Source organism: Giraffa tippelskirchi, chromosome 2 (assembly GCF_054371585.1).
Source record: "Giraffa tippelskirchi isolate mGirTip1 chromosome 2, T2T-mGirTip1v1.2.pri, whole genome shotgun sequence".
NCBI lineage: Eukaryota > Metazoa > Chordata > Mammalia > Artiodactyla > Giraffidae > Giraffa > Giraffa tippelskirchi.
The window spans coordinates 165265907-165287314 of record NC_137276.1 but is presented as its reverse complement, the minus strand read 5'-3'; the positions used below and the strand labels follow the sequence as shown (position 1 = coordinate 165287314).

The following is a 21408-nucleotide window of genomic DNA, read 5'->3' as shown; positions in this document are numbered from 1 at the left end:
CACACCCTTCCTCTTCTCACATAAAACCCCTAGTTTAAGGTTTGAGTTGGTAGGCTGTATTTCCTACACATGTGTTTGCTTCCACATCACAAACCCCAGGCCTGTATTGGGTCCAGGAAAGTCTTCCAGTCCTCCATTGTTTTTACAGAGTGTAGTGAGCAGCAGGTGAGCCATGAATAAATGCTTTTAGACAGGACAGTGCAAGCTGAAGCTGGATATTCTGCGTCCAGGGCAAGCGGTCCTGAGGAATCACTCAGGAGAGTAGGGCAGGGAGCAAGTAGGGAGCCCAGTTTATCACTTCCTCCACACACAACAGGCCTGGCACCAATGTCTCAGAGAGATGAACGGGGAAGGGTCTGGAAGGATGTAAGGCAGTGGGAAGTTTTGTAAGCTTAAAAAAAAATCATTATTTTAAGTGTCTGTATCTTCTTAATGTTGATGCTCTGGGGCAAGGGCCAGCAAACTCTGGCACTCTGGCGCTCTGGCCAAATCCTGCTGCTGCCTGTTTGGGGAATAAAGTTTAACTGGCACACAGCCCTGTCCACTTCAAATGTCTATGGCTTCTTTCACACTTATATAGCAGAGTTGAGTCACTGTGAAAGAAACCTATGACACTCTCACAAAAAACTAAAATATTTACTATCTGGCCCTTTTTGGAAGAAGTTTGATGATCCTGCTCCAGGGCCAACAGGCCATCTCCTCAGTTCAGTTCAGTCACTCAGTCATGTCCAACTCTTTGCGATCCCGTGGACTATAGCACTCCAGGCCTTCCTGTCCATCACCAACTCCCGGAGCTCGCTCAAACTCCATCGAGTCAGAGATGCCATCCAACCATCTCATCCTCTGTCATCGTCTTCTCTTCCTGCCCTCAATCTTTCCCATCATCAGGGTCTTTTCCAATGAGTCAGTTCTTCACATCAGGTGCCCAAAGTATTACAGCTTTAGCTTTAGCATCAGTCCTTCCAATGAATATTCAGGACTGATTTCTTTTAGGATGGACTGGTTTGATCTCCTTGCAGTCCAAGGGACTCTCAAGAGTCTTCTCCAGCACCACAGTTCAAAAGCATCAGTTCTTCGGCGCTCAGCTCTCCTTATAATACAACTCTCACAGCCATACATGACTACTGGAAAAACCATACCTTTGACTAGATGGACTTTTGTTGGAAAAGTAATGGCTCTGCTTTTTAATATGCTGTCTAGGTTGGTCACAGCTTTTCTTCCAAGGAGCAAACGTCTTTTAATTTCATGGCTGCAGTCACTATCTGCAGTGATTTTGGAGCCCAAGAAAATAAAGTCTCTCACTGTTTCCATTGTTTCCCCATCTATTTGCCATGAAGTGATGGGACCAGACACCATGATCTTAGTTTTCTGAATGTTGAGTTTTAAGCCAACTTTTTCGCTCTGCTTTTTTACTTTCATCAAGAGGCTCTTTAGTTCTTCTTCCCTTTCTGCCATAAGGGTGGTGTCATCTGCGTATCTGAGGTTATTGATATTTCTCCCGGCAATCTTGATTCCAGCTTGTGCTTCATCCAGCCTGGCATTTCGCATGATATACTCTGCATATAAGTTAAATAAGGAGGGTGACAATATACAATCTTGACATACTCCTTTCCCTATTTGGAACTAGTCTGTTGTGCCATGTCCAGCTCTAACTGTTGCTTCCTGACCTGCATACAGATTTCTCAGGAGGCAGGTAAAGTGGTCTGGTATTCCCATCTCTTGAAGAATTTTCCAGTTTGTTGTGATCCACACAGTCAAAGGCTTTGACATAGTCAATAAAGCAGAAGTAATTGCCATCTCCTCTGGCAATTACTAAAAATACATAAGGGCCTGCATGCCCTGGGATGAGGGGATTAGGGGTTAATAAGAACCAAAGCTGTGGTTTTTCCAGTAGTCATGTATGAATGTGAGAGTTGGACCATAAAGAAAGCTGAGCACCAAAGAATTGATACTTTTGAACTGTGGTGTTGGAGAAGACCCTTGAGAGTCCCTTGGACTGCAAGGACATCAAACCGGTCAATCCTAAAGGAAATCAATCCTGAATATTCATTGGAAGGACTGATGCTGAAGCTAAAGCTCTAATACTTTGGGCACCTGATGTGAAGAACTGACTCATTGGAAAAGACTCTGATGCTGGGAAAGATTGAAGACAGGAGGAGAAGGGGCCGACAGAGGGTGAGATGGTTGGATGGCATCAACGACTTGATGGACATGAGTTTGAGCAAGCTCTGGGAGTTGGTGATGGACAGGGAGGCCTGGCGTGCTGCAGTCCATGGGGTTGGAAAGAGTTAGACATGACTTAGCAACTGAACTGAAGAACCAGGAATGAATGAGGACCCTCAGAAACCTCAACCACTCTCTGGAAGAAAAAGATCTCAAATCAGTGACCTAACCTTCCACCTTAAGAAACTAGAAAAAGAAGAGTGAACTAATCCCAGAGCAAACAGAAGGAAAAAGCTAGTAGAAATTGGAGCAGAAATAAATCAAACAGAGGTCAGAAAAAAAATAGAAAAAAGCAACAAAACCAAAAATTGCTTCTTTGCAGACAAACCTGTAACTAGACTGACCAACAAAAGAGGAAGACTCGAATGATTAAAATCAGGAATGAAAGGGAGACCACTGCTATCAATCTTACAAAAACAAAAGATTATAAGAGAATCTATGAATGATTATATGCCAAAACATTAGATAACCTAGATAAAAAGGACAAATTCCTAGAAAGATATAAACTACCAAAACTCAAGAAGAAACAGAAGGTCAGAATATGCCTATGTAAGTAAAGAGACTGAATTTGCAATCAAAAAACTTCCTACAAAGAAAAGCCCAGGACTAGATGGTTTCACCACCAAACTCTCCCAAACGTTTAAAGAAGAATTAACACCAATCCTTCATAAACTCTTCCCAGAAATAGAAGAGGTGGGAACATTTCCCAACTCATTCTGTGAGGCCAGTATGATCATGACACCCAAACTAGACAATAGCATCACAAGAAAAGTACAGATCAATATCCTTCATAATATAGAGGCAAAAATCCTCAACAAAATGCTAGCATACTGTATTTAGCAGCATATGAAAACAGCCACATCCTGATCAGAGAGCCCAGGTCAGGCAAAGAAGAAGCAGGGGTGTGGTGAGGACACTGACCAGAGGGGCACGGATGTTTCTGGCTGGGCCCCAAACCAACAGAAAGCAAGCAAGCAAGGCTGTCAGTGCGATGGCTTTTCAGGAGGGGCTGCCTGCTCTCGGAAAACATCTTTGTGATCACTTTTCCTCCCAAGTCAGTTCACATTCAGGAGACTTCCTCTCTTTGGGGGTGGGGGGCAGGGTGGGGGGCGTGAGGAGGGAGGGCTTCCCGTCGACTAGTACCAGTCCCCTGTCTGTGGTGTCTGCTTCAAGAGCTGAGCTTTCTGTCTACCCCAGGAAGCAGGGGAAGTGAGGACTGCTGTTTGTCCCTCTTGCAGCCTGCTTGCAACAAAGTGGAAAAAAAAAAAAAAATCAGTATATAAATCCCCGGGGTAATAAAGTAAACTGACTGTTTATTGGTCACCTCCCAAACTACCCTGCTTAAAGATCCTTCTCCATAAAGGTAAAGGCAAGGGGTTTTTAAGAGTACACTGACCATGTGTCTGCCTTCCACGCATCTGTCCTATACACAGACACACACACATACACACACACACACCTTTGTGCTGTTGGAGAATCAGATGTATTTTTGCTACAATATCCTGCCCCTGCTGCTTAAAAATAAAAGGAACGGACCGATGCGTTCTTTGAGGAGACTCTTGTACTCTTACTTAGACCGATTCTTTTCTTTAAACTATTTTTTCAGCCACCCACCACTCTTTGCACAATCATTAAAGCCTTTTTCAGTCCAAGAAGGCCTCACAAAGACCTGCTTCTTAGTGTCTGCACTTGTTTCCTCAGCGCTAGGTCACCGTCCCTGTGTTTTAGCTAAACACGCTTCAGTACCTCTCTCTCCTCAGTGGTTTTCTGAGGGCCGCCGTCCACCCTGGCGAGGGGCCCCCTCATTAGTATTCTCCTTCTCAGACAGGGCGTCCACACAGGGGCTTTCAGCCTCCCTCTTGAGGCTGTCAAGCCATCAGTGAGCCTAGAGCTCCGGTTCATTTGAGAGCTGTCTGCTTCTAGGGAAGTCCCTGGCACAGGCGAAATGTCCCCTTTTCAGTGTAAAAGTGCCCCAGGGACTAGGCCACCCAGCTGCCCTTCGGGCTCCGGCCACTGCTATGCACCCCCTCCCCAGAACAGGCTGTAAAGATGGTCCCAGCCCACGCCTCCCAGCTCCCTGGCAGCAGCAGGATTCCAGAGGCAGAGGTGGTGGAGGGGGAGGAGGCTTGGAGACTAACGGTCAGGGCCGTGGACCAGAGCCCGGCTCCGCTCGAGCTCCCTCAACCACCCACTTGCCTCTCAGGTCAGCAGTGGGGACAAGGGGGCAGGTGGAACGTAGATGAGAAGAAGGCGGCAGATGGCAAGTCAAGAGAAGCCATTCCACAGGTCGGCAGCCTCACCTGTCCAAACACATACAGCAGCCCGATGGTGCCTCCCGTCTGCCCGCCAAGGACCGCAGCGATCATGGAGTACACGCCACCGCTGCCCACGCCGCAGTGCTCCCCAACCCCGATGCCGGACAGCACGGTGACCAGGGCCACCAGGGCGACGAAGGACACCAGAAACACGCCTGTAAGCACGCCTGTGTTTCCCTGCGGGGGGGAAAGCAAGGAGTCAGGTCAGAGTCAGGGCACAGGGGGGAGCACTGACCACTACCCCCACGCCCTCATAGGTGAGCCCGCTGGGAAGAGACAGAGGCAGCACCATAGGGGTGAGGCCTGGAAGGAATTCCAGATGAGCCGAGTGTTCTTACAGCAAACTCTACAAGACTTCCAAGCCCTGACAAGTCAAGTCAAAGCCACATCCTACCCCCACGAGGCCCCTCCTGGTCTGTCCCCTCTCCACCTCCCCACCCTCCCATCCCTCAGCCGACAACTCCCCCACAGACACACTGGGTGCCCCAGTGATGACCTCACTGCTCCCTCACCTCCGCCCTCCTACCCATGAGGTTCCTGCCTAGAATACCTTCCTGCCCACTCCTCTTCCCTGCCAGGTTGACTCCAATGCATCCTTCAAGACAGGGTCCATTTCCTTCTCCAGGAAGCTGCCCCCAGACCACTTCCTCTGGGCTCCAGCAGTACCCAGGGCTTAGTGCCCATCCCAGCACTTGTCTTACTGAGTCTGTTTCCAAGCCCATCTTACCTCTGGGCTGTGTACTCCAGGAGAGCGGGATTAGGTTTGGGGAGGGGGCGGTTTCTTTGCTTTCTCCATTTCTCTTTCATTTGTGTGCACGGTACATCTATTATATCTACTCTCTTCTCACTCTTCTGACATTTAAACATGCTTATCATCTGAAAGTTATTTGAGTGTTTAGAAGTTCAATGCATTGAAAAATTGGTTAATTTATATGAAAGATCTTTTACAAATGAATAAACAAGCATTGTTGGAGAAGACTCTTGAGAGTCCCTTGGACTGCAAGGAGATCAAACCAGTCAATCGTAAAGGAAATCAATCCTGAATATTCCTTGAAAGGACTGATGCTGAAGCTGAAGCTCCAATTCTTTGGTCACCTGATGTGAAGAGCCAACTCATTAGAAAAGACCCTGATGCTGGGAAAGACTGAAGGCAGGCGGAGAAAGGGACGACAGAGGACGAGGTGGTTGGATGGCATCACCGACTCAATGGACAAGAGTTTGAGCAAGCACTGGGATATGGTGAATGACAGGGAAGCCTGGTGTGCTGCAGTCCATGGGGTCGCAAAGGGTCAGATACGACTGAGCAACTGAACAACAACAAAAATAGTGTGGGGATGGGGAGAAAAAGAGGTAAATATTTTCTTCATTTTTATTTTGACATCTTATTTAGATGGAGGTTGGAGAATGAAGTGGGATTATTGTATTTGTTAATCTATTGGATTTTCAGCTGGGAGTAATGCCATACCAAGTAAAACTATGATTCTATTAATAGAGAAAGGGAAAAAATGGATTTAAAGTTTGTCACAGTAAACTACCTAGTACCTAAAGGATTAGGTTTTATTCAGTTATGTTTTATTCAGGGAGTTACTTATTTTGTTGATTTTATATTTTTAATGAACTTATACTATTATCTTCCTTTGTTTTTGCACTCTTAAATTGTCTACATGGGATAATTTTTAAAAGTCTGTATCAATCTTTAAAGTTTCATACCAAAACTGCCATTATAGTATTTTTCAAATTATAAATATGCTGCCAAATTATTCTTTAGAATTAATATTTTCTATTTAAAAATGACTTGGGTGTGACCTCCACTTTATGTTATCCCCTAAAAGCTCTACTTCATTTTTGGCATTTCACATTTACCTTTATTTCCATGTTCAAATATGATTTTTCAGGCAAAACTAATGTCAGAATTGAAAAGGAGAGATCACTTTAGGGCAAAAGGATGTGTTTGTGTGGTAGCAGCCTCAAAGATGGTCCTGGTGGTCCCCACCTCCAGGCATTCATGCCCTTGTGTAGTCTGCTTCCCTGAGTGGGGGCTGGATGGCGTGACTCACTTTTAGTGAGCAGAGCCCTGCAGAAGCGATGAGACGTCACTTCTGAGATGAGGGTATGTATGAGAAGACCTCGGCTTTCATCTTGGGCACTTGCTTCCTCACTCTCTCAAGGTTGTTGGCCCTGGGGAAGGCCAGCTGCAGGTATTGAGACAACATTGTGAAGAGGCCAATATGACAAAGCCTGACAACAACCTCATCGTGATCTTAGCAACAGACCCTCTGCCAGTGGAGCCTTCGTATGAAACTGTAGCCCTGACTGACAGCTTGCCTGCAATCCCACAAGAAAGCCTGAGCCAGAGGCAGCCAGCTAAGTTGCTCATAGATCCTGGAATCATAGTAACAACCAGATAAATACAAATTTGTGACTTCAAGCTGCTAAGTCCTGGACTAATTTTTTATGCAATAGATGATAACTTATACAAGTTGTACTTCACTTGGCGGATGGGATCAACACTTCTAGATAGCCACTTCTCATAAAATAATCACCCAGCAGAAAAGTTAGGAGGCCCTAAGATTTAAGACTCAAGACGGAGTCTATCCTTTCCTCTTTCCACTGTTCTGTAATCATCCCCTGCAGAAGGCAGAGTCCAGGGACCCAGGCTATCACAGCCAGGCATTCCTCTGCCACAGCAGACAGCTGGCTAGGCCTCCCTAGGACACAGGCTGGAGGTGCTGGGCAGAGGGGTGGCCCCCAGGAAGGGGAAAAACCAGAGCTCAATCCCAGAAGCATGAGAATGCCTCCCAGCACAAGGCATCTGAGCTGGAGGCTTTCTGTTTTGTAAGAGCTCCCCTGTATGTTTTGGAGGAGTATGAGAGGCAGGGATTCACACCATCCACATCAGAGAGGTTGCTAAACCTGCTCTAAGCTTTCCACACATTAATAAAGAAAACTTTCAGACCCACTTTCAGGCTCTGGTTAAAGGTGGAACCTGAAGCTACAGGCCTGGGTATGGAGGAGAGCAAGAGCTGAGGAAGGGCTGGCCTCACCCAGCCTCCTAAGAGGGCTAAGAATCCCATATACCCCACTACAGTGAAGCTCTCATCCCCTAGAATTTACAGATGTGATGGTTAATTTTATGTGCCAGCTTGGCTAGATTATAATGACCAGTTTTTTAGTCAAACACTAGTCTAGAAGTTGCTATAAATGTATTTTTAAGATGTGTTTAACATGTACAATCAGCTGACTTTAAGTAAAAGAAATTACATAATATGGGTAGTTCTCATGCAATCAGTTGAAGGCCTTAAGAGCAAAGACTGAGGTTTCCCAAATAAGAAGGGATTTGGTCTCCAGACTGCAACATATAAGTTTCTAAGTTTTCAATTCAAAAACCTGCAACTCAATTCTTACCTGCATCTCACTTACCCTACAGATTTTGGACTTGCCAGCCCCCATAATCACATGAGCCAAATTCTGACAATAAACACATACACACACCTCTCTCTCTACCTCTGTGAGATGACAGAAAATATATACAGCCATCCCTCAGTATCCCCAAGGGATTAATTTCAGGACTGCTCTCAGATACCAAAATCTGTGAATGGTCAGGTTCCATAGTCAGCCCTCCCTATCTGGTTTCATATCCACAGATTCAACCAACAGTGGACCATGTAGTACTGTAGTATTTATTGAAAAAAATCCAAGTATAAATGGAGTATGTGGTTCAAACTCATATTGTTCAGAGGTCAACTGCATATTGGTTTCTGCACCTGGTTTCTGGAACAAAGTCTCTGACTTGTCATTTCTCCAGTGACAAGAGCATTAGGAACATCTGTCATTCTAATATTAGTGTTTGACCCCATCCCTGAGCCTGGTGGCTCAGATGGTAAAGAATGTGTCTGCAGTGCAGGAGACCCAGGTTCAATCCCTGGGTCAGGAAGATCCCCTGGAGAAGGAAATGGCAACCCACTCCAGTATTCTTGCCTGGAGAATCTCATGGATAGAGGAGCCTGGTGGCTACAGTCCATGGGGTCACAAAGAGTCGGACACGTCTGAGCGAGTAACACTTTTTCACTTTCCATCCCTGACCCAGGGCTACTAAAACCCTGGTAAACTCCTAAGGGATAAGAGCCCTAGGAGCATCTCTTGTTCTAACTAGGCAGCTGTGAGTGGGTTCCTAGGTGGGGATTAGTCACCAGAAAGACCAGGCCATGATTAGAAGCTTGGAGTTTCCACCACCACCACCCTCAACATGCACACACACTTCTCTAGGGAGGGGAAAGAGACTGGAAATGGAATCAATAATGGATCATGTATGCTGAAGCTGTTATAAAAATCCCCAAGGTTTGAGGTTCAGAAAATTGCTAGGTAGGTGAACACATCCACATACCAGGGGGGTAATACACTTCAGCTCCACGGTGACAGAAGCTCCTGCTCCTAAGACCCTCACAGACCTTGCCCTATGGATCTCTTCATCTGTCTATCAATCTATATCTTTTATCATACCCTTTGATAAGCTAGTAAACATAAATAAGTGTTTCCCTGATTTCTGTGAGCTGCTCTAGCAAGTGAACTGAATCTGGGGGAGGTGTCAGGGAAACCCCTGAAGCACAGGGGCAACCTAGACTTGTGATTGGCAGCTGAAGTAGGTGGGGGCAGCTTTATGGGACTGAGCCCTTAACCTGTGCAATATGATGCTCTCTCCAGGTAGACAGTGTTAGAATTGAGTTAAATTGTAGGACACTCAGCTGGTGTTACAGAATTGCTTGGTGAAGGGAAGAAAAACATATATCTGGTGACCAATGGTGTCAGAAGTGAAGTGAAAGCAAAGAGAAAGGCACAGAGGAGGACTGTAGGTCTTTACAATTCCCTATGCCTCTCCAGACGGGGCATCAGACAAGTTGCAGATCACCAGGAAAGCTGGAGAGGGTCACAAACTGGAGGCAAACTTGCCATCAGTCTGCTCTCTCTGACCCACCTCTAGTCCCACCCGAGACGCACCCTGACTTCTGTGCTCTCATTTTTGTAGTTAAATCCATGGTGAGGCTTCCACGTGAACCTGTCTGAGGCCCAGGTTCTCAGGATTCTCACTGAAAAAGCAACGCTAGCTACTCCATGTGCTTGATCTTGTTTCCTGTCTCTGGAGCATCTGTGCTCTAGGAATCTGTCGAGCACTCTATGGAATACCCAAGGGCGACAGAGCTTTCCACATCCCAGGCCCAGAAGAGGCTCCAGGGCTACCAGCTCATCACTCACCACCAGCCAGCCGGTCCTTAAGAAAAGGACAACCCCAAAAATGTTGATCATGCAGGAGGTGAACACACCGTCCCAGGTCCCAAACAGCACCGGCTCCCATACGAACAGCTGGATCTTCCACCAGGGTTGGGGCTGGGCCAGGGCCTCCTGAAAACAGGGCACACAGCAGTCAACTCAACAGCAGTGGGGGTGGGAGGGATGCTGGGAGAAGCCTGCTTTAAAGCTCTGCGTTTTGCCATGCCACACAGGCCTGTGCGCACTGCGATTCTTATGCCCGCATGCAGCACAGACGTGCTGTTCAGCAAACTTTTTTCCCTCTCCTTCTGGCCACTCAGGAGACTGTTTCCTAGTCTCTTTATGGGTGGTGTGGCCACATGACTGAGTTCCAGCCACTAGGATGTGGGCGAGCCTGGGATGCTGGGCTCCAGTTCAGACAGTGGTCACGAGCTCTGGGTGACGCCATCCTCCCGCTCAGGCCTCTGTTCCTGGAGGGGAACAGCGGCTTCCAGCAGTTACTAGTCTTTGGGGAACCTTACTTTACTTAGCTTTTTGCTGCTCCCGCCCTTTTAACACTTCTGTAATGAACTCTGTATGTTAAACTCCCTCTGTTTAAAAAACCTAGGGCAGTGTCTGTCTTCCTCACTGAACACTAGCTGAGACAGTGATCCCTAAGTGCCCTTTCACCCAGACCACAGAATCCCAAGGCATCGTTTGGCAGTTGTCTGGAATGAATGTAACAAGTGGTGAAACAGACGCTTTGCTCATTTTTCCAATTCAAAAATAACAAAGGCACTCACGGAACACTCATACAGACTCTTTACTAGAAAGACTAAAACTTATGGAAACGATCTTAAAATCAGTAGCCACTCATACTAGGAACTGCTTCTACGTAGGTTTGGTAATTAAATTCAAACATCACTAGGAGTCTTCCAATGGCCTTCAACTGCCACAACAGCGATGAGTGATTCTCACCTAGGGACCGGGGAGAGAGGCACCCAGTTAAGACCCACTGTGAGCAGTAAGCCTGACTGGTGCATGTATGTGAGCTGTAACTTCAGAGAGAAGGCAGGAAAGTCAACTGACAGGGGAAATCGGAGGTCCAGAGTCAGGGGCAGGGCCCCCGAACATCTGAGAACAGTGGGTGTGCCTATGATCTAGGATCAAGCCCAGCATCCAGCTATACTCAGTTAAAACAGAAGGAGAGGATATCAGCTTCCTGCCTTGTATTGTGCACTAACATAGGAAGAAAGGGCCTCGAATAATCATCAGGGACATCAATGAAGCCACATGGGACAGATGGGCGGGGGGACTCCTTGGAGTCTCTGACAGTCCCTGACACCAGCTGGAATGCCTTTCATCTCTGTGTATTTCTGTTCGTCTGTCTTTAGCAAACTACTAATGAGCAATCTCCTGAAAGTCAATAAACATGAGAACAGTGATCGGGGTTCAGGGCGAAGACCCTGCCAATCTATGTTTGTCTTCAAACAAATGGTACCGAGGGACCTTGGGGTAAGTATAATAAGACTGCTTTCCAGGATCTTAATCTCAAAACCCAGGACCTGGCCCAACTTCCTGTCTCTGCTTATGTTCACTTCCTTCCATGGCTTGTTGCAGGTCTATTATTTATTAGAAACAGTCATAACAATAGCAACAAGGTGTAATAACTTAGAGAGTGGATTCAGCTTCCACATCAATTCCCTCCATTGGTGCTCACATCACCCCTCGAGGCAGGCAGGGAGAGGGCCCCTGTCTACAACCTGCTGAGGAAAGAGAGCCCAGGAGAAGAGATACAACTGTCCTAGGTCCACAGCTGGATTGCAGTTCCCCAACCCAGACTGTAAAACCTGCACCACAGCTCACTTGCTCTTTTCTCTCCTAAGTTTCACTCTTTATGATGCAATTTCTAACACCTGGACTTTGCTTAAGTACTGGTGGTTCAGTGGTAAAGAATCTGTCTGCCAATGCAGAAAAGCCCTGGGTTGGGAAGATCTCCTGGAGAAGGAAATGGCAACCCACTCCAGTATTCTCGCCTGAAAAATCCCATGGGCAGAAGAGCCTAGTGGGCTACAGTCCATGGGGTCACAAAAGAGCCAGACATGACTTAGTGACTCAACAGCAACAACACCTGCTTTATCCTTAAAATTTCTGTTGTGATTCTAGAAACTTTATTCATCATTCATCACAGTCTTCATATTTCCACTCTGAAAGGCTGTTTTGTTTATTTGTTTTGTTACCTAATAGGATATGAAAAGCCTTTCACTCCCCGGACCTCATTGGACTAAACCAGCCTTAAAGGTGCCACACACATGAATGAGGCAGAAACTTTAGATCTTCACCCTCAGAATAAAGCTGTAAGTAAAGGCATGTGTGGTTTGAAATGAGTTTGGTGGCCCCAGTGTTGACCTTGTAGGAGAGTACTAGCCAGAGAGAGACAGCTCAAACCAGCTCCCTTGCATAATAACAGTGTGGCCCCAGGGCTGGTACAGTTCTTACACCAGTTCCAATGTGTACGTGTTTGCCCCTCGTCAAGCAAGTCTCTGATACCAGCTAAGTGTCCTGTAATTCAACTCAGTTCTGACACTATCTACCCAGAGATGGTGTCATCCCATAATCAAGGACTCAGTCCAGCAGATGCCAATCCCAAATTCAGGCTGTAATCCGTGTTTACCTGGGAAGGTAAACAGCTTCCCAGGGGCTGTTGATCAGAGGTTCCCACCACCCACTTCTTGGGTTCAATTCATTTGTTACAGCAGCTCACAGAACTCAGAGATCACCAGCTTATTATGAAAGGCTAGAACTCAGAAACCACTGGATGGAGGAGATGCCCAGGGCCAGGCTGGGGAAAGAGCCTGGATATCCACACCTTCTCCCAGGGCAGCACCCTCCCTTCATCTCCATGTGCTCACCAAGCCAGAGGCTCTCTAAACACTCTTTTTTGGTTTTCTTAGAAGGCTTCATCACATAGGCATGATTGATTAAATTGCTGGTCACTGGTGACTGATTTAACCTCCAACTCTTTCCCCTCCCCTTAAAGTTCCAACCCCTGATCACAAGGCTGGTTCCCCTAAAAACAGCCCCCATCCTTAGGTGATTCTAAAAGTCACCTCATTAATATAAACCCAGTTGTGCTTGAAATGCATTTGTTATAAATATCAAGACATCTTATCACTTTTATCACTTAAGGGATTCCAAGGGTTTTAGGAGCTCTGTGCCAAATACATATTAGCGTGAAAGTGTTAGTCGCTCAATCGTGTCCAGCTCTTTGCGACCCTATGGCCTGTAGCCCGCCAGGCTCCTCTGTCCATGGAAATCTCCAGGCAAGAATACTGGAGTGGGCTGCCATTTCCTTCTCCAGGGATCTTGCCAACCCAGGGATAGAACCCGGGTCTCCTGCATTGCAGGCAAATTCTTTACCATATGAGCGACCATGGAAGCCCATATTTATCATAAATAACAGTATCCAAACTCTGCCCTCTGTCTGTCCTGCCAGTTGTCTAAGTCCCCCCAGGTCTTGCTCAGAGAGGCTGCAGGCAGAGCCATGTCTTCAGCATATGCAGACCTCCAACCAGAGGACAGAGTATCAGCTTTTCCCCACACTTGGGGGTCTCAAACCCACTCCCTCCTTTATGGGAGGTTAAATACTCACCTACAATACCGTCTCCCGCAGAGGCTGTGGCCCACAGACACTTCCTTTGTGCCTCTGCCCAGTCATTTCTGGTTCCCCGGGGGAGGGCAGTGGAATCACTGGGTGACAGGGGCGATAGTTGGGCCAGTTCTGGGATATCCTGTGATTGGCACCAACTGTTGATAACTCTCTCAGAACCTCACTGTCTTCAGATTTGGGTCCCAGTCATTTATTCCAAAATAACAGGCGTATCATTCAATGCTCTATGGCATAGACATAACAGGTGTGGGGAAAGGCAGACGGCAGTAAGACAGTGTGTGTGCCCAGCAGTGAGGCTTCTGGGAGACAGGGGTGGAAACCAAGGATGAAGAGAAAGCAAAGCAAGGGGGGCAAAGCATCCCTCAGAAAGGGCCCACAGACATGCTCAAGGGGCGGGTTCTTCTCTTCCTTGAGGCCCCTCAAGTGGACAGGAACAAGTTGGCAGGTTCTGGGGAACAGCAAGTTGGAGCCTGGCCCCGGGTGATCACACCTGCGTGATGCTTGTTGCTAGGGCTTCCCTTCCTGACCTCCCAGAACAAGCCAGGGCCTGGTCCCTCTGAGCCGAGGGCTGAAACCACACTGGAGACACCACAGGTGCGGGGTGGGTGTTTTAGTTCTGAGGTAGCAGTCTTTCTTTTGTGAGTAGAGAATCTTCACTCTTCGGCAGAACGTCTGGGAAGGCAGGGAAATCGCACCGTGAAATGTGTCCAGAGAGGGACAGACATGGCTTCCAGCATGCAACAAGCGGAGCGGAGGAGACAGAGAGAAGCTCCCGCCCCGGAGCCTTCCATCTCAGACAGCCACCTCCCTCCCGCAGGCCACCAAGCAGGCCTGAGCGAGCATACCTGAAATGTGAGAGGACACCTCTTCTTTCTGCCAGCAGCTGGAGAAAAAGAATCTGGCTTCTGCCCACCTGGGTCAGGAGCAGGTCAGAGCAGGACATGACCCGGCCCTCCCTCCCAAAGACTGGTTCTCCCCGGAGCACACACATATGCCAGCAGCTTGCTCTCTGAAAGCTAGTTATTTAATTATCAATCACACATCAGAGAAGATCCCAAGCTGCTGCTGGCTGGTGACCCAGTGGGCAGAGTGGGCATCAGCCACATTCCTCTCTTCTGACTCTGAATAAGCACCACAGGCAGAGCTGGGTAGGGGGGCAGCAGGCTTCACGGCCACCTGTGGCCGATGCAGGTAGCTACATACCTGCCTCGGGGTGGGCTGCACAGTTGAGATGAGATGATAATTGTGAAAGGTTTTTTTGTAAGCATGAAGCACATCAGGCAGTTTTAAACATGGGTGAGGATTTCTTCAGGGCAGTTGAGAGGGAAAGGAAAGATGTCTAATTGACTGTACCTCTTCTATTAGCCCAGCTAACCTGGCCTCATGTTTCAGGTGAATCCTCACTCTACAGCTCAGCCCTGCTCAGTCCCAGGGTTGGGGCAGCTGGCGCTTTCTCTGTTGCACTAGGAGTTTGAGAATGGGCATCCGATCAGCGCTCTGCTGCCAGACTGATGCTGGTTGTGGAAAATGCTCCAGAGGGGAAGTGGCAAGGACCCACCCAGAGTGGTCAAAGTCTGATTTCCTTGGATCTGAATCTGGGCAGCACCCTTGGTCAATATTGATTTAGTCATTCCTAGCAATGTGAGATCTTTGTGGCTGTGTGGAAATCTGCATGGAATGAGTTCAAAAGCCAAAGTCTCCATAACAGTAGCTCCAGATGCTTGATCTGTGGTTTTTCCATCCTGTGTGTGCTGACCCTGGTCCAAGGCTAGGAATCTCTCAAGGCACAACCTGGTCATAGAACCATATAGGCACAGGAGTGGCAAGACCCTCAGATGTTGTGAAAATGTTGATGCTGGTGGGAATTCCTGATGAGGTTCTGCCTCTTAGAATCACACAGCAGCAGCTCATTCCCCACAGAGCAGCCAGTTCTGCACTCAGAATGCACAACCCAAAGACACTATGCTCTTGACACCTAATACCATCCCACAAATCTAAATTCCCACAGCAGCAATGCCATGGCCACCTCAACAAGAGCTTCCCCTCCCCTTCCCAGTCTCCTTGACAAGAGGACAGAAGCTTCCTGCAAGACTCGAGCTGTCACTAGACAATCTATCTCAGCTTAATATCAGGAGGACAAACACAGACCCTAATGCTCTTCACCAGTAACAGGCAAACTTGCTAAATATCAACTGCAAAAGATTTATTCTTCTAGGTGACTCAGTGAATCAGACAATACTATACTCATTCAAGAATTCCTATGTACTGAGTACTTTTGACTTTTGGAATCACATAATGTTTTACATACTCAAAATTAAATCAAATCAAATCAACAGGATGAGAGAGAATGTAGAGAGAAACAAATTAACCTATTTCTAATGAAAAACATAACCACACTGAAGGTGGAAAAAAAACAGAGCAGAGTGACTTTTGAACATATTATTTTGACTATATGCTTTCAGTCTAAAGACAAATAACTACAAACTAACAGAAATTCTAGGCTTTCCTGGTGGCTCAGAGGTAAAGCTAATGCAGAAGTTGCGGGTTTGATCCCTGGATTGGGAAGATCCCCTGGAGAAGGAAATGGGATCCCACTCCAGTATTCTTGCCTAGGAGATCCCATGGACAGAGGAGCTTGGCAGGCTACAGTCCACAGCGTTACAGAGTCGGACATGACTTAGAAACTGAGCACACGTGCAACATACATTCTAGAAAGAAAGTTTGCTTTCTGCAGGGGTAGGAGTTAATCTACTTTCCATGAATTGTAGGATTGAGCAAAGAAGTAAATATATTGACTGACAGTCAAGTTTCTCACTGTTGGAGAAGGCAGTTAAAACTAAGGAAGGAGAACCCTGGGGTGATAAATTAGAATGAGAGGCATCAGTTTGAATTCATAGTTTTTAATATGTAGAGGAAGATATAAATATTCCTTCTCTCTGTCTACTTAAAGGGTCTACAAGGTAAGACACCCCAGTAGCAATGAACATATCTAACACCCAGATCTTGGTCTTTAAATACCATTTCTCACCTTACTGAGCCAGAGCTCTTTGGAGGAATAGCTGATTCAGGGCCAAGGCAGAGAAAATACAAAAGGAGCCTAGAATATTTTCTGTCAGAAAGTAAGGAAGTGCTCCTAAAAATGATGAGGATGTGTCAAAAGGAAATAGGAAACAGCCTGCAGGGGCACCCACTGGCCAAATCTGGAATGATCTGAGCATCAAAATCAATAATTATAGCAATAGAATACTCATGGGAAAAATAAGAATCTGAGTCCATTCAGATATAAGTAAATGAATAAATTAAAACAAGCAGAAAGAGGAAAAGTCCTTTTTAGTAGAAGACCAACTAATATATGTAGAAGAAATGATGGTGTTAGAAAATCATCATTCTGCAGCGATCACAGTAATAACTGATTCTTCCAAGAATCAACAACTGATGCTAAAGCTAGTGGGTAGGAGATATATGAGGAACTGGATATTTCCATAGTCTCAAAATATCCCTAACAAATTATGTATTAACTACAAAGGGAAAATTAGTAACTTCAGACTGGATTAACCTAGTGGGCACCACCTGAAATGCTAACCAAAGTTAACATTACCAATAATGGAACAAGCAGAAACCCTGTACCTCTCTCCTGATATGATGTCTGGAAAAGAATGTGATATCATCCTATGGGTTCCTGCCCAAAATACAAAACCTAAATCTAATCATAAGAGATCATGTCCCAAACTGAGGAATATTCTACAGAACAACTAGCCTGTGTTTTGCCAAAAAAAAAAAAAAAAAAAAGTCAAGGTCATGAAAGACAAAGAAAGGCTAAGGAACTGTTCCAGATTAAATGAGACTGAGTGAGGCATGATGACTGAATGCCCTGTGTGATGCTGGACTGACTCCTGGTCTGGGGGGAAAAGCGACAGGATATCAGTGGGATAACCGGCAAAACTGAACTGTGAAACTGTGGATTAGATAATAGGATTGATCAATGTTAAATGTCTTGATCTTTAAAAAAAAAAAATTCCATAGTCTGGCCACCCAGGCATGCGCTATGGCTATTTTATTTGGCCACACCAAGCGGCTTGTGGGATCCTAGTTCCCTGGCCAGGGATTTGAATGCAGGCCCTCAGCAGTGAAAGCGTGGAGTGTCAACCACCGAACCACCAGGAAATTCTCTAAATGTCTTGATCTTGATAAATATACTGTGGTTAGGGTAAAAGAAAAGTCCTATTCTTAGGAAACAGACACTGAAGTATTTATGGATAAGGGAATATGATGTCTACAAATTACTTCCAAGTGGTTCAGGAAAAAACACATACAATAGAATACATGCTCAGTTGTGTCTGACTCTTTGCAACACCATGGACTGCACCCTGCCAGGCTCCTCTGTCCATGGGATTATCCCACCAAAAATACTGGAGTGGGTTGCCATTTCCTCTTCCTGACCCATGGATCGAACCTGCATCTCCTATGGCTCTTGCATTGGCAGGTGAATTCTTTGTCACTGAGCCACCTAGGAAGCCTATAATAAAACATAATATGTATCAAAATATACATATGGGATAGAAATTTAGAGAGAGAGAACAAGAGCAAGAGAGAGCACACAAATAATAAAGCAAAAGGACAAAATGTTAACAACTGGTAAACCTGAGTCAAGGGTATACGGCAGTTCCTTGTACTACTGCAACTTCCTATAAGTGTGAAATGGTATCAAAATTTCAAAAGTTTAAAAATAAACAATAAATACAATTTTTATTTTTTAAAAGAAGCCCATATCTATTGAAAAAATAGCTTGTTCACTCTTGTACCCCCAGTGCTCAACATGGAACAGGTGCTTACTAAACGTGTTAGTGGAATGAATGAATGGATAAAATGTGCTTCAGAAAGTGACATTTGACATCTCTTTTAACATAGCAGAATATGCACTTTCCTACCTTCCAAATTACCATGACAATAACAGAAAAGATGTGGGCTGTTTTTTTTTTATGTATGAAACCATAGTTATAACTAGAAAGGGAAAAAAACAAGTGCTACTAGTAGATCAGATATTTGGAGGGATTCCTGCATATGGGCTTGGACGGGCCAAGGAAGGCACGTGATGGAGCAGCCCAGGGCAGCCAAGAGAAGAGCTGTCCTCCAAGGCACCTGAGAAGTTCCAGGTTCAGAGCCAGCAAATGCTAGGAGCAGACACAGGCCACGGCAATCATGGGAATAACATCATCTTGGAGGTTTCATCATGTAATGGATGTAACACATATGGCACTCATAGCATAAAAGGCTGAAGGGCAGAGCTGGGAAACAGGCCCATGTGATTGCCAAGTTCCTACATTTTACATTGAAGTGGTATAATATTAACTCTAAACAAACTGTGAACATTTTAAAATGTATATTTAATCTCTAGAGCAGCTGTTCTCAAACTGTTTGATCTCCAGATCCTTTTACATTCTTAAAAATTACTGAGGATCCCCAAGAGTTTTTGTTTATGTGAGCCGTAACTATCAATATTTACCATATTAGAAACTTAAAGGGAGATATTTTAAAATACTTATTAATCACTTAAACATAATAATAATAATAAACCTATTATCTGTTAAAATAAGTATCATGTTTTCATGAAAAATAACTACTTTCCCAAGCAAAAACATTTAATGAAAACATTTTAATCTCTGGCTTGATAGAATGCAGCTGGACTCTCATATCTCCTGCATCCAATCTGCTGTGAGATGTTGTTTTTGAAGTACATGAAAACAATTTGGCCTCCCATACTTCTATAGTTAGAAAGAGTAATCTACTACTACCAATCCATATATGAAAAAAATTCCTGTCACCCCAAAGAGAAGAACATTCAAAAAAAAGTGACAGGGGATATAAGAAACAGCAGTAGCTATATATGAACCAGAAGAATTAAAGGATACTTGAAAATAAATTATGACTTTATTGCTCAGAAGCAGCAAAGTTTTAACAACTTTAAGGCCTGTGTTTTCTCTTCCATGAGTCTGATAACTTCACTTGGTTTTCCAGTTAAACACACACATTTATATTTCTTACTACAATAAATGCTATTTACAGATGTAACGGAGAAGGCAATGGCAACCCACTCCAGTGTTCTTGCCTGGAGAATCCCAGGGACGGCGGAGCCTGGTGGGCTACTGTCTATGGGTCGCACAGAGTCGGACACGACTGAAGCGACTTAGCAGCAGCAGCACAGATGTGAAGTTTTTATAACCAACTATAACAAACATGGAAATACTTATTACAATTAAGAAATATATACATTTTATAAACCATGACAATGTAAAAGTAACAGTTCAACTAACAAAAAATTAGAAATGAGAGAAATGGAAGGAAGGGTAAATGTGCCAATGTCCTCTTTTTTCATACTGGGAAGCAATAAGTAAACATATTAAATTGAGAATGTAGTCAAGAAACTGAGGTATAAATAAAATATTCAAAGTTATAAACCATTAGCGACTGTCTCTGGGGAATGGCGGTGAAGGGAGAGAGGAAGAAGGCTTTTAATTTTGTATCATTCTTTTGCTTAAAAAAATGTTTTTACTTCATACATGTAGTACTTCTACGATATAAATAATAACAATTTTTATTTGAAGAAAAATCTACCACATATTAGAAATATTTGAAAAATAAAATCCTGATCTCAAGTTAAAAATTTATTTATAACTCAACTTCACTTTACGCAATGGATGGATACACCAAAAGAAACCTGTGATCTGAATCACATTTTAAATGTACAGTCTGCTTAAATTTCTTTGATAAAACTAATGTTTGTCCATACATGTGTAATCTTTATTTAAAATTAAAAGTTGCCTGTGCTTTGGATTTTTTTTTTTAACTGATAATTGCCTAAAATAAAAAGGGAAAGCTACTCAAAATGAGCCGTGGCCTTCTCTTTTCTAAGTTCTATGAACACTGAGACTCACTTTAGAGCAAATTTATCATCAGGATCAGTCACAACTATTTTTGGCTAAATGAGGGTCACTAGGCTACCATGGCTTTAGATTCTTCAGTAAGCACCTAAATCCTGCAACTTCTGACAGAGACTGTGGATGTGATTTACAAGCTATCTGCAGATTGGAAAAAGCATGTCATCGAATTTTTTCACACAGACTAGTGGTTTTTACTTCACTATCTTTTTCTCTTTCTTTATGCCTGTTCATACAAAGAAGAGAACACTTCGCACATCAAAACAAAAACAAAAGAATTGTACCTTTCTCCTGATAAGTGACAATGACAACAACATCCTTCTAGACGGGTATTCACATCAGAGCAGTACTACCTCTGAAGACTGTTCATGCTGAGCTATTCTGAAGCATACCACCATGACTACAACCTCTGCAGTCTTTTGACTAAGTTGTTAAATTCAGAAAGAAAGAAAACAAGTTTTAAGAATCAGATTACATTACTACTTGAGAGTGTGTGTCTGTGTGTGTGTGCATGCGCATGCATGCACAAATGCATGCTCAGTTGTGCTCAACTCCTTGTGACCCCACGAACTGTAGCCTGCCAGGCTCCTCTGTCCATGGGATTTCCCAGGCAAGAATACTAGAGTGGGTTGCCTTTTCCTCCTCCAGGGGGCCTTCCCAATCCCAGGGATTGAACCTGCGTCTTTTACATCTCCTGCACTGGTAGGTGGGTTCTTTACCACTAGCGCCACCTGGGAAGCCCTACATTACTACTTGTTAATGATTAAAGAGCAAACAAGTCTTCCCTGCTGGCTCAGACAGTAAAGAATCCAGCTGCAATGTGGGAGACCTGGGTTCGATCCCTGGGTTGGGAAGATCCCCTGGAGAAGGGAGTGGCAACCTACTCCATTATTCTTGCCTGGAAAAGAACAAAAGAGATACTGAATTACACTCCATAAGGTATGTATATTTCTTTAAATGTTTTTTATTTGATATTGTTTTATGAATACAGATCTATCTAGTATTTGAACTTCTATCCTGA

General features: G+C 44.9%; 1 protein-coding gene across 2 annotated transcripts in view; it reads right to left on the bottom strand.

The window, feature by feature from the left end:
- Window positions 1–21408, bottom strand: part of SLC12A8 (solute carrier family 12 member 8) — a 141562-nt gene that overhangs the window by 111915 nt on the left and 8239 nt on the right. The window contains exons 3-4 of one of the 2 annotated variants that reach the window (XM_081571698.1): window positions 9789–9935; window positions 4524–4715 (exon numbers count right to left, since the gene is read on the bottom strand). The exons of the other annotated variant lie outside the window; for it this stretch is intronic. Coding sequence (XP_081427824.1) covers window positions 4524–4715; window positions 9789–9935 — 339 coding nt within the window. The remainder of the gene's footprint in view (window positions 1–4523; window positions 4716–9788; window positions 9936–21408) is intronic. 2 annotated transcript variants of the gene reach the window in all.